Source organism: Antechinus flavipes, chromosome 2 (genome assembly GCF_016432865.1).
Source record: "Antechinus flavipes isolate AdamAnt ecotype Samford, QLD, Australia chromosome 2, AdamAnt_v2, whole genome shotgun sequence".
NCBI lineage: Eukaryota > Metazoa > Chordata > Mammalia > Dasyuromorphia > Dasyuridae > Antechinus > Antechinus flavipes.
In genome coordinates, this window is record NC_067399.1 from 431,434,632 (window position 1) to 431,449,392 (window position 14,761).

The 14,761-nt window shown below is 32.9% G+C and overlaps 1 protein-coding gene across 1 annotated transcript in view; it reads right to left on the reverse strand.

Annotated features, from left to right (window-relative positions):
• Positions 1-14,761, reverse strand: part of FBXO38 (F-box protein 38) — a 113,143-nt gene that overhangs the window by 64,799 nt on the left and 33,583 nt on the right. Inside the window, exons 4-5 of the mRNA XM_051978954.1 lie at positions 13,783-13,916; positions 4,916-5,079 (exon numbers count right to left, since the gene is read on the reverse strand). Of these exons, the coding sequence (XP_051834914.1) occupies positions 4,916-5,079; positions 13,783-13,916 (298 nt within the window). The remainder of the gene's footprint in view (positions 1-4,915; positions 5,080-13,782; positions 13,917-14,761) is intronic.

A 14,761-nucleotide genomic window follows, 5' to 3' on the forward strand; every position in this document is an offset into this window, starting at 1 on the left:
TCAAATACTTTTACAAAAATAACCATCTTAATGGTCACATTATGAAAACAAAATAAGAAGTGAAGGATGTCATACTGTGCCATAAACATTTTAAATTTTTTTTCATTATTTTAATTTTGTTTTACTTTTTTTGATGTCTCATGGAGTCATTAGTTTCCACTTGCCCAATTTTTTTTATAATAGCTTTTTATTTTCAAAATACTTGCAAAGATAGTTTTCAATGTTCAACCTTGTAAAACCGTGTGTTCCAAATTTTTCTCTTTTCCCCCCAGCCACCTTCCATAGACAGCAAGTAATCCAATAAGTTAAACATGTGCAATTGTTCTAAACATATTTATATATTTACCATACTACACAAGAAAAATCAGATCAAAAAGGGAAAAAAGGAAAAAAACACATGCGAACAACAACAAAAAAGATGAAAATACTATGTTGTGATCCACATTCAGTCCCCATACTCTTCTTCTTCCATCACAAGTCTACGGAAATTGTCATAAACTTTTTTCATAAAAACTAAACCACAAGTTCCTCATTTTTTTTGTTGGTTCTAATAATTAGTGTATAGTTTAAATTATGAACTTGAATTTTGTTAATATGAAAAAATACTGGGGCAGGTAGGTGGTGCAGTGAATCAAGTACCCGATTTGAAGTGAGGAGGACCTGAGTTCAAATGTGGCTTCAGACACTTATAACACAGCTTAGCTGTGTGACCCTGGGCAACCCCAATTGCCTCAGCAAAAATAAGTAAAAAAATTAAAAAATTAAAAATAAATAAATACAAGAAAAAATATCAGAAGGATTCTGAGAAATAGGTCAGAAAACTTCCAGTTCTCCAAATTTCCTCCTAAAAAACCCACCCAACTTAGAACACTGCATCGGAGGAAACAAAGAACAACAAAAATAAACAAAAATTGGGTAAATCAGTTGTTTTCCTAGAATAACTCGAGAAGACCCCAGAAAAGAATAGACCTATAAGGGAATAGGTTTGGCCTAAGTAAAGTGCAATTATCTTCAGGTGCCTGGGTAGAATCAACAAACAACAAATTCTAGGAGCAGGGGAACTGAGAGGCAGCCTCAGTCTTAAAAACTTTCATCTCATGTAGAATGTGGGTACCTGACAAATGAATCCTGTACTACAGCAATGGGAAAAGGAGATCACACAAGCCAGATGAGTACAAAAGCAGAGAGGCTGGGACTTTGCTGGCTATGAACACTTGCAAGAGAGCAGAATCCAGGGCAGAGAGGACAGTTGTAGTTTGCAGCCATCAAAGGGAGAACAGAGAATAAGATCACGTGTAGAATACCATGACTATCAGCAGTAGTTATGACTTAGAAGTGGAGAGAGGAGCCCAGGAGTGGGCTCTAGACTGATCTTAAAAATAAGTAAGAAGGACCTAAGACTTGGGTCAATAATTATTCCACATACCTTGGGGATTAGATCTTGATTATATTAATAGCTATTAAAAGTAAATAAATGAATACATCAACAAAATAAATAAATGGATGGATGTATAAATAGATGAATAAATCAATGAACAGAAAAATAAGCAAGCAAACAAATAAATAAAGATGAATGAGTGAAGGAGAAAGAATTCAACTAGAGATGGTTATTATGGGGATAGAGAAGATGTGGGTTCATATTCAGAAGAAGATAATGGAGCTTAAAATTCTCTTCTTTTTCAATGAGAAATATCAAATGATCTCTGGCATAAAAAGAGTTATTGCAAGAACTTAAAAAGGACTTTAAAAATTAGATAGGAGATCAAGGAAAAATTAAAAAATAATAAGAGTAATCCAAGAAAAACAAGAAAAATTATGAAAAAAAAAATCAAACAAATTGAAATAGAGAATTAAAACTTGAGGAAAATAATTATTTGAAAATTAAATCTGGGTAAGGGAAGCTAATGGCATTCTAAGAAACCAAAAGATAGACAATAAATCAAAATCAAAAGAATAGGGAAAAAAAAAAAAAAAAGAAAATGTGAAACATCTCATCAGAAAAACAACTGAGCTATAGAACAGGTTTAGGAGAAATAATATAACAATAGTTAGACTACCTAAAAGACATAATCAAAAAAAAAATCTTAATATATTACATTATAAGAAATTATCAGGGCAACTGCCCTGAAATTTTACAAGAAAACAAAGCAGAAATAGAAAAAAATCCATTGGTCCCTACCTAAAAGAGATACCAAAAGGAAAATTTGAAGGATTATCATAGTCGTTTCAAAACTCTCAGGTTAAAGGAGAAAATATTGCAAACAACAAGAAAAAAAAGCAATTTAAATATCATGAAGCTACAATAAGGATTACATGAGACCTCACAGCTACTAAAATGAAGAATTAAAGATCTTGGAATACTCATCTTGTACAGCAAAAGTGGAGTTATGCCCAAGAATAACTAGGCATTTAATGAACTTCAAGATTTTCTGTTATTTCTGTCAGAAACAGCAGAACTGGAAAATTTTTATTATATATATATTATATATATTTTTATTATATACATATATATATTTCATATATATATATATATGAAATCCAGGAGAAATATAAGGTAAATATTAAAGACCAATTATAAGGGACTCAATAAAATCAAAATGTCTACTTATACCTATAGTTTGAAAGAAAGGCTTAAGCTGTTTATGATGGGATCATTCTAAAAAAATAAATCTGTATAAGTAGAATAAATAATTAAAGTAACAAGCAATTAACTCATATAAATGAGGCATAAAAGAAAAAAATTGATACAGAAGAAGCTAATGGGAGGAGAGGAGGTAGTGCTATTCTCATTGAAAATGGGTTAAATAGGGAATAACATAAATCTAGAAGAATATACAAGTCTAAATTCAGAAAGAAATAAGAGGGCAAGGGGATAGGGTAGAGCTGGAGGTGGAGTAAGGGAGGGATTCTTGAAGGGATAGATAGGTTAAAGAATAAAAAGGTTAAGGTAGCGAGTCTAGAAATAAAACCTATATAGGAGTGAGAAGGGATAGAGTAAATATGGTGAGAAGGTGAGTGAGAAAAAATGAGGAGGGAAATATACAAGAAATTACAGCTCAGAATGTGAATGAAATTAATTTACCCATAAAACAAAAATAGATGGCAGATTAAAATTCTGGAATTCAACAATACGTTACTTTCAGAAAACACTATAAAAATGAGAGATACAAAGGTAAAATAAAGGACAAGTGTAGGATTTATTATATATATATATAAAAAGCAGGGGCAGTAATTATATTTCAAAGTTACAGATAAAACAGACTTAAAAGAGAAAAGAAACTATACAATATGTCAGTAATATTATTTAATATTATTTTAGACCATTTAAAATAAATAAAGACTATAAAAATACCTAAGAAGATATCTGCCAAAACAGACATAGGAACTATATGAATATAAACATAAAAGACCTACTACAAATAAACTCAGATATAAATAACTGGAGTAATATTTATCGTTTATGGACAGGTAACATCAATATAATTTTTAAAAATCATCATTCTACTTAACTAATCTATTTATCCAATGCCATATAAATTATTTAAAAAATTATCTTCCTGAGTTAGAAAAAATAAGAACAAAGTTCATTTGGAAGAAGAAACGATTGGGAATTTCAAAGAAATCAGAGAAAACATGTAAAGGAAGCAGATTCTGTATTATCAGACTTTATGGTATAATGTGACAGCCCTGTTGAAGTGTAAAATGGTTAATTTCTATATTTTAAATTAAAATAGCCAAGACAGCCAAGAATAGAAGGAATACAGAAAACTGGGAGAAAATTTTCATGGAAAATCTCTCAAATAAGATGTGATTGATTTGGAATACTGCTATAATATAGGAAATGATGAGGTGGCTGACTTAGAAAAACATGTAAAGACAAACTTAAAAAGGAACATACTATATACATCTTCAAAAAAAAGAGATGGCAAGTGGAAACATACAGAGCATGGTTTTACACATGCAGGTGTATATTTGTATTAATGTGTTCAGATTTATATCTGTATTTAACTGTAGATTTCTTGGGGGGAAGAGGAAGAGGAAAAAGTAAAAAGTACACAGGAGAGAATAAAAGAAAATCTTCAAGGAAACAAAGAAAAGCTGGGAAGTTTTGAAAACAATGTTAAGTATTTATTATGTAGATTTTCTTGGGATGGAAATGTATTATTTCAGACTGAATTCTCTCATGTTCTGCTGTATACACGCAGAATATGGCACAAAGTCTTTTTTTATGTTTTCTCATTTTTGAGAAGGTTTCTTTGTTATTTTTTGCAGAGACAATTGGGGCTAAGTGACTTGCCCACACAACCAGGAAGTGTTAAATGTCTGAGGTCAAATTTGAACTCAGGTCCTTCTGACTTCAGGGCTGGCACTCTATCCACTACACCAACTAGCTACCTCTGTATTTAAGTTTAAAATGAATGAAAGCAATTTACCAAAAAAAGAAAAATATCTTCATAATTTCAAGATAATAATCAAATCACTTTTCAATCATTAATTATAAAATGCTGTTTCCTATTTTAAGGAGTTATGCTTATTATTTTAAAAGTCCTTTTTCTGATGCCAGTAATTCTCAGATAATAAAAACCTTTGTATTTAATTTAATGAGCTTGGACAAATGTCAGGAAATAGTGGAGAATAGAAGGTACTAGCATACTATGGTCCATGAAGAAGTGGGCATGACCAAACAACTCAACAACAAAATCTAACTTCATATTAATATTTTTTATAAAGTAAAATGCAGTTATATTTTACTTTATAAAACATTTATAAAGTTAAAAAAATAACTTATGAAATTCTCCTAACAACATGGTAGAGCAATAAGCAGTACAGATGTTATTTCCATTGAAATAATGAAATTTGTTAATACCGTTTTACTCAAAGATACCCAGAGAGCTCTTGAGGATAATATACTCACCAGCAAGTTTGGGCAAGCCTGCAAGGCTTCTAGCACACCAGGAATGCTAAAGGCCTCATGGCCACGAACCCGTCGCCTCTCAAGATATCTAGGGTGAAGGCCATAGAGCTGCTCTATGTCTGGCATCTTCTTGAGCAGTTTTAGAAAACTGGAATCAGTAAAGCCTGAGAAGTTTATGAGAAGTTAGAAATAAGTCATCAATGCTGTTATCTTCTAATATTATTTCTTGACTACCTGTGGAAGACAAGAAGTAAGATTTCCTAGGGATATGAAATATACAGGAAAAAAAAAAATGGATATATCCCATCTACCTCCTATGTAGGTCTCTTAATGTACTGAGATCATTTTATGCTCACATCCTTTACACTAAAGTAGATTCCTCTTTCTGATATATAATATTCCCACTACATAGTCATTTTTTGTTTTTTCCTCATTAAGTATGCTCTAAAATTACTGGAAACTATCACCAGGATCAGCCTACTCTTTGACTCCAGCTAAGTCCCTTTCCCAACTTGGACTTCCATTTCTGATTCTGTAAAATAAGGTATTTGAATTAAATGGTCTCTTAGATCTCATCCTATTTGAACATTAAATTTATGTCTAATGTTAAATTAGTACCTAAGAGAACTTAACAAAATGGAGAATCTTCATAAGAGCAAAGTTTTAGGGCTGGAGTACAATTTAAGAAGTCATTAAGTTCAAATCTTACAGATGAAGAAAGAGAAACCAAATAATACTAAAACACTCACATCAAGCTTCATAGTAAGAAGTAGAGTCAAATTTGAACCTAGGTCCTTTGATTCCAAATCTAATATATTCTTTTCATACCTCATCATTCTGCTTTTTTTGTTTGAATAAAATTATCAAATAAAATTAACTGTGCAAGGGGATTAGAAACAAAAGGTATTAAACCCTATCTGCACAGAACATGCACTAAGTATTTGCTGAATTAATGAACATGAGTGTACCTATGGTAAATAACATCATAAAAGAATGTATAAACATTTCCACCTCCGGTCCCCATAAGGACAGCTACCAGATGATTTTTTTCAAAAAATAACAATAACTCATGAAACCACCTAAGGCACAGACTTCAGTGTAATCATAGTTTATAAAGGTGGAGTCAAGAGACCAAGATGGAAGAGGGACCAGGAAGTTGCCCGAGTCCTCCCCAGTTTCCCCGAGAAACAATGCTAAATCAGGCCTTTAAATGGATTCTGGAGCAACAGAATCCACATAAAAGATGGAGTGAAACAATATTCTAGCTTAAGATAACTTAGAAGAATTCAGAAAAGATTCTGTGTCGCTTGGGTAAAAGAGGAGCACGGCCTACCAAAAGCACAATGCAGGGAATCTAGCAGGAGGTTGTTAGTCACAACACAGATCAGCATCCAAGGCCACACTGTCCTGGCTCAACATGCCAGTTATAAAATCTCTAGCACCACTGCAGAAAACAAACTGTAAGCTCCTACATCTAAGCATGATAGGCCTGACTAAGCCAGGCCACAACCCAGTATAGTAAGAAAGGTGGCAGCACTTCTGGCCTCAGCTCAGAAAGCCAAGATTGTCCTATGAAAGATTAGGACAGCATTCCTTGAGCTGTGGGAGCAAAGCTCACCCTTTAAAAATGAGCCAAAAAAGGAAAGAAGAGACATGACCACAGAAAGCTACCTATGGCAACAGAAAAGATCAGAACACAAACTCAGAAGAAAACAGCTGTGTCAAAATGCATGTATATGTGGAACATGTGGAACCTCAAAGAGGAATTTGAACTGATCTCAGGCTCAAAAGGTTCTCCTGAAAGAGTTCAAAAGATTTTATGAATCAGGTAAGAGAGGTAGAAGAAAAATTATAGAAAAGAAATGAAAGCTATGCAGGAGAATTATGGGGGGGGAAAGCCAACAGCTTTTTTTTTTTTTTTTTTTTTTAAAAGAACTTAGAGAAACAAGAACAAAAACAAAGCAACTCCTAAAAAAAAAAAAGAGAGAGAGAGAGAGAATTGACTGGTTAATTTGATTAGAAAAAGGAAAGAAGAAAATCAAATTACCATTATCAAAAAAAGAAAAGGGTGAACTTAACACACCAATGAAGAGGAAATTAAAGCATAATTAGGAGTCATTATGCCAAATTATATGCCAATAAATAGGACAATCTAAGTGAAAGGAATGAATATTTACAAAAATATAAATTGCCCAGATTAACAGAAGAGAAAATAAAATATTTAAATAACCCATTTTAGAAAAAGAAATTGAACAAGAAATCTCTAAGAACAAACCTCCAGTGCCAGATGGATTTACTAGTGAATTCTACCAAATATTTAAAGAATAACTAATTCTATATAAACTATTTGAAAAAATAGGTGAAGGAGGAGTTGTAGCAAATTTCTTTTATGACATAGATATGGTTGCTGACACCTAAACGAGGAAGGGCCAAAATAGAAAAAGAAATTATAGACCAATTTTCCTAATGAATATTGATGCAAAAATCTTAAAAACACTAGAAAACATAAGAATAAATGGAAATTTTTCTTAAAATGACAAGTAAATATCTATTTAAAATCATCAGCAAGTATTATATGTAATGGAGGTAAATTAGAAGCATTCCTAATAAAATCAGGGTTGAAACAATGGCCATTATCACCACTATCAGTCATACTGTTCTAGAAATATTAGTTTTAGCAATAAGAGAATAAAAACATATTGAAGGAATTATAATATGCAATGAGGAAATAAAACTATCACTCTTAGCAGATGATTTGATATTTAAAGAATCCTAGAGAATCAACAGAAAAAAACTACTTGAAACATTTAAGTTTATCAAAATTGCAGAATATAAAATGAACCCACATAAATAAACTCGCAATTCTACATATCACTAACAAAACCTAGCATCAAGAGATAAAAAAAAAAAATTCCATTTAATTTAAATTTAAAATTTAATTTAACTTTAAAATAACTGTAGACATAAAATATTTATGAGTCTATCTGCCAAGAAAAAGCAGGAACTAGAAGGTGACACTATAAGCAAATTAGGAGAGCCAAGGAACAGTTTACCTATCAGATTGTTGGAGTAAGGAGGAATTTATGACCAAACAAAAAATAGAAAATATTATGAAATTTAAAAAGGTTAATTTTAATTAAATTAAACTTAAAAAGGTTTTACACAAAAAAACCCAATGCAGCCAAGATTTGAAGGGAAGCAGAAAGCTAGGAAATAATTTTTACAGCATATGTTTTTAATAAAGTCCTCATTTCTAAACTATAGAGAATTGAGTCAAATTTATAAGAACACAAGTCATTGCCACAAATGATAAATGACCAAAGGATATTAAGAGAATTTTCAGATAAAGAAATTAAAGCCATCTCTAATTATATGAAAAAAAATGCTCTAAATCACAATTGATTAAAGAACTGCAGATGAAAACAACTCTGACATACCCTAAATACTTATGAAATTGGCTAAAATGATAGGAAAAGATAGCGATAAATGCTGGAAGAGATGTGGGAAAACTATATCACTAATGCATTGCTGCTGGAGTTGTGAATTGATCCAACCATTCTGAAGAGTTATTTGGAACCATGTGCAAAAGGCTATAAAATTATGAATTCTCTTCGTTCTAGCATTGTCATTGCTGGGTCTGTAAACCAATGTGGTCACAAAAACGGGAAAAGGACCCATGTGCAAAAATGGCTAATGCAGTTCTTTTTGTGGTGGCAAGGATTGGAAATTGAGTGAATGCCCACAAATTAGGGAATGGCAGTAAATTATGGTACGTGAATGTAATGGAATATTATTTATCTATAAGAAATGATGAGTAGGCTAGTTTCAGAAAAGCTTGGAGAGATTTATTTGCAAGAACTGATGCTGACAAAATGTTTGTGGCAGCCCTGTTTGTAGTGGCTAGAAGCTGGAAAATGAATGGTTGAGTAAATTGTGGTATATAAATGTTATGGAATATTATTGTTCTGTAAGAAATGACCAGTAGGATGAATACAGAGAGGATTGGCGAGACTTACATGAACTGATGGTAAGTGAAATGAGCAGAACCAGGAGATCATTATATACCTCAACAACGATACTGTTTGAGGATGTATTCTGATGGAAGTGGATCTCTTCGATAAAGAGAGTTAATTCAGTTTCAATTGATCAAGGATGGACAGAAGCAGCTACACCCAAAGAAAGAACACTGACAAATGAATATAAACTGTTTCATTTTTGTTTTTTTCCCCAGGTTATTTATACCTTCTGAATGCAATTCTCCCTGTGCAACAAGAAAACTGTTCGGTTTTGCACACATATATTGTATCTAGGATATACTGTAATCTATTTAACATGTAAAGGACTGCTTGCCATCTGGGGGAGGGGGTGAAGGGAGGAGAAAAATCGGAACAGAAGTGATTGCAAGAGATAATGCTGTAAAAAATTACCTTGGCATGGGTTCTGTCAATAAAGTTATTTAAAAAAAAAAAAAAAAAGAACTGATGCTGATTAAAGTAAGCAGAACCAGAAGAACTTGTTCACAGTAACAAGAAGATTATGTGATGATCAACTGTGATAGACTTAGCTTTTCTCAGCATTACAGTGATCCAAGATAATTCCAACAGACCTGGGATGACAATGTCATATGCATCCAAAGAGAGACCTATGAAGACTGAATGTGGATCAAAGCATACTATTTTCATCTTCTTTGTTTTTTTCTTTCTTGTGTTTTTTTCCTTTTATTCTGATTTTTCTTTCCCAACATAAGTAATGTAGAAATGTTTTAAATGATTATATAAAGCACAACAGATTGATTGCTGTCTTGAGGAGGGAGAGGTGAAAGGAGGAGGGCAAGAAGTTTGCAACTCAAAATCTTAAAGACAAGTGCTTAAAACTATCTTCACATGTAACTGGAAAAATAAAATACTATTAAGTGCAAAAAGAAAAAGGGAAAGAAATCAAACTTATAAGCTGAAGGAATACACTTACACCCTTTCCCAACACATATTGGAAGTTGTGTTAGAGATAGATGTAGAGGGCCACAGATAGTGGGGAACTCTGGGCTGAAGAGTCTTACATCTTACCCAGAGTTCCCCCCACTATCTGCAGCCCTCTACATCTCCCACTTTCTTTTGTTTTAGAGGTCAGAGAATAGCAACTGCCTCTCAGTCTCCTTATATCATCACCATCATCATCCTCTTACATGAAGAGATCCATGCTGAAGTTAAACCTCCAGCAGCCACTGATAGGTGGCTCCCATAGCACAACAATAAGCTTTATTTATTCCTACAGTAGCATCCTGTACGGTGATATAACATGATTATTAACATCATTATCACTATACCAGGTTTTTATGAGAAAAGTATACTGGAACCTATCAATGTGACATTTTTTAAAATAACTTTCGAATAAAATCCACATTAATTTTCTTATTTGGTATTCACAACAACCCTGTGTTGTTGACAGGGCAGAGATTATTATCCCTATTATGCCAATGAAGCAAATGAGATGTAAAGAAGGGAAATAGTTTACCCAATATTATCGGGTTAATTAATGGCATGGTAGGAACTCTCTGCCTAAGTATGCCTCCTTTCTTCTTAGACTTATTCGTTCATTGTTCATACTTCATTCTAGAAATGGACCTTGACAGAAAAGGGGTATCATGACCTCTTATGTGAATTGGATTTAACCTGGGTCCAATGGCAAAACAGAGATCAGAACGAATGGAGATGACTCTGCTATTCTTAAGATTATGCACCTTTTGAAGTATTAAGTTCTAAAGTCAGAGTTTAAAGGAAATGAAGGATATGATGGGCATAACAAAAAAGACCACACAGGGGTAAAATTTCTCTTAACAGTAAAGTGAGTAAAGTGACAATCTTTCTTCTCAGGAATTCTATCTTGTCTACCCTAAGTTGCTTTTTACTTTTCAACTCATTTCATAATCCTGTCTCCTACTGTTTCAGACAAATAATTCTTTTGATGCTAAGAAGAAACAACTCAATTTATACTGCCTTTAAAAGTTCACACGGTGCTTTTTTCATGACAATGCTGTCATGGCAAAAAGTCCAAATATTACCATTCTTATTTGGCAGATAAAGAAATGGATATTTAGAGGGCCATATGGCTGATAGGTACAGGAATTGAAAACCAATTTGTACTGACTTTAGGCACAGTACTAATTTTCTCAAAACTCTAAAAGGGTAGGAAGATGCTACGTAATCTAAATTAGAGAGGGTCTAAACAGAGGCTTCTTAACTGGCTGAGCCAAGTATTCGTGAGAGTAGTCCTATCTTAGCTGTTCCTAGATTCCCCAGAAAACACAAGAAAGGAAATGGCAGAGCCAGGCTAGTTCCATAGCAAAAACTGACCAGCAAATAAGGAGATCCTAAGACTTTAACAGTCACAGCAGTGGTGATGAAGACTAGTTGAATGGCATCTGCTAAACACCAAGTGAAAATTTTGTTTTCATGAATTTTAAAAGAGGCAACAGATAACTAAATCTTATTTTTACCAGGACCTGTGTCAAGGTAAAGCAAAACTTTGAGAGCAAATAAACTTGTTTTAATAAATAAGTTTAAATAAGCCTGGTAAAGGAAGGCTGGACTTGGGAGCCAAAGACCTGGATTCCAATTCTAGTTTTGGTATTGTGGTATGATGGGAAAGTGCTTAAGTGTTGGATGTGAAGCAAAAAGACCTAAAATCAAATCTGGGCCTTGCAAGAACTACTATCAACAAACTTGAATCAGCCTTTTCGCTGAATCTCACTTTCCTCATTTGGAAGGACACTTGATTATATATTTCCATTAGTGAGTACAATGCCTCATTGATGTAATTCATTTACTATGCTTTTAGTGAATAAGCTCTCATATTGGGAAAATGCTAATTTATTTTAAATTGCTATTTCTACAGAGTTTTAGGTGGTCTTCCTTTGGTCCAACCCAACTTGGACCATCTGAAAATCACAAGCTTCTAACAGAATGCTACCACCAATGTATTATCTTGCTTTGGGCATAGAAGTTAAGGGACTCATCTTAGGATGTTCTGTTCTTAAGGTGACAAGAACACAGGATTATGATCTTACAGACTACACTGTCCATATCCCTTACTTTACAGATGAGGAATCTGAGATCCAGAGAGATTAGGTGACAGGATAATAAAAATATTAAGAAGGAAAATTAAGATTTGTAATCAAATATTTGGTTCAAAATCTAGTACCCACTTCTATGACTAATATATATACATACACACACACACACACACACACACAAAATTCTCTTCCACATGACAATTAATACTTCTCTTTACACCATATTTTTTTTCTCTCTAAATATTTCCACCTCCTTCATTATCATGCACAATCTTCTCTAGATGGTCTCTGGATTATCTACTGTCTTCCTACATTATGGCACCCACACTTGAACATAATATTTCAGATATAATTTAACAGGACAGAGCATAGCAGAACTACCACCACTCTATTCCAGGATGATATACCTTTTTTTTCTGTAGCTTAAAAGTCCATTAAGCTTCATTGGTTGCTATATCACATTACTGAATCACACTGAGTCCACTAAAATATTCAGATTTTCCAAAAATTATTGTTAAGTCACACAGGATAGTTATCCGGCAAGTACGTTTATCTCTAATAAAATTTCTTGTTTGGGGCAAGTCGCTTCCCTTCTCTTAACCTTAGATTTCTCTTCTGCAAAATGTTATCAATAATACTTAAACTTCTGACTTCAAAGTAGAAAAAGGATTTGTAAATTACCTTTTAAAGGGTCTGGCAATATGAGGAATAAGTCATTATGGTTTTAGGATGGCAAAATATAAGAATGCATAAATTCGCTCAATAACTTATTCACTCCAAAATATTTGTTGGTGTACCATATGTTATCTTGGGCACCTAGAGAACACAAAGTAAATCAGGCAAGGTTCCTGCCTCCTCTCAAAGTCTGATAAGAGATATTGCAATGTTCTATCAATTCCTTCTCTAGCTCATTGTGCAGAAGAGGAAACTAAGGCAAATAAAGTTAAATGACTTGCCTAGGTTCACATAACTAGGAACTAGGCCAAGCTGCCATAAGCAAAGTACAAGGTGTTAAAAGATCAGATGAGACAAATATTACTACTAACAGGAAGTAGAAAAGGCTTTATTCAGAAAGGAATATTTTAGCTAGACTTAAAAGATCTGGTAGGAAAATGGATGCCAAGATTTTTAAAAATAAGGAAAAAGAAAATAAATTGAGAACACTAAAATAGGGAAGGTCAGGATCAAAGACAAAAATAGGAAATTTTAGATATTAACAGTAATATACAGAACAATAATAATTCATCTTATATAATATTTTGTATCTTGCTAAGTATTTTATTTTTATAATCACTATATAAATTATCATGATCCCTATTTTAATGGGGTAGAAAGTGAGGCTTAGAGAGATGACATACAAACCCCTGACAAGTGGTCATTCAGTTACTGTCTAAATACTTCAAATGAGAGTGAACTTGCAAACATTCTATTCTGAGGACCATCCACGGTTAGGAAACTTATCCTAACATCAAGTCTAGTTCTGATGCTGCAATTTCTACTCCCTGCTGCAAATTCTTAAGTTGTTTGCCAATAAAGTTATCTACTTATGGCACAATCAGATGGAGCTATTTACTTGGAAAGAATTAAATTATTAAATCATTATATTAAACTGTAGCCTCAATTTATTTTAAACATCCCATTATATTATTGAGACAATCATATAGCAATTCAAATCACTTCTCTATTATACTTGCCCATAAACAGAGAAATTTTTCTGACAAATAGATCATTATCTTTCCCATAATACTGTCATATAAAGAGATTCAACCATATGTTAGCTAATAAAGTCATCACTCACCAGTTGGCATATATTCCCACCAGCGGCCTGCACAAAGATCTACAATCTTCACTACCCTCAGATACAGGGTCACTGCTTCCTTCAGCTTCCGAGAAAGGCATTCCATACACATGATATCCTGCAGAGGGAGGTACCTTTGTGAGAGAAAGAAACTCACATTTATCAAGTGAATAAACAGTTCCCATTCATTAATGGGTTACATTTTTGCCTTTTTCTTTTCTCCCTTCTTTTATAGATTTGGATTTATATGTATAATACATGGACTTTTTTATTACCTCCTAAGTACTATATATCCAAATTGAGGGGCTGGCACCAAGTGACTGAGGACACCTAAATTATAGCTCTGTGGTCAAAAAGGTCAGCTCTTTCATAAAATGCTGTCTAGGATTACAGAACATGATTTATATATTTCCCACCAAAACATTAAACTAATAATAAAGTAATCTTTGGTTACATGAGAATTTAAATTGAGATTTAAATTAAAGCTTTAGATACAGATTTATAACTTCTAATTAGATACTAATCTTCTTCTTGATTGTATTCCTAGTTACTGTTTCTCTCAAAAATTTATTCCACAATGATACATGGAACTTTCACACTTTAAATTTTAACTATTTTACATAAACTACTTCGGATGATGGCAATAGAAGTTTTATTTTTTAAAAAAAGCACTTTAATAAAAAAAAACTTAAATTATAATTTCTAAGTCAATTCAACAAATACTTATTAAATATCTACTACATCCAAGGTACTCCTGTGCTAGTTAATGGGAATACAAAGATACACATGGCACAAGTCCTACTCTTAAAAAGTTCCAATAATTAATGGGAAAGACATACAAAAATAAAAATAAAAGGTCCAAGCAAAGTACTTTGACACGTGTGACTTTTACCTAGTCAAATATGCTTATGCAAGAAAATTCTATAAAGGAAAGGGCTTTAGATGGATTCTGGTAAGGGAAAAAGGAAGGATTCTGACA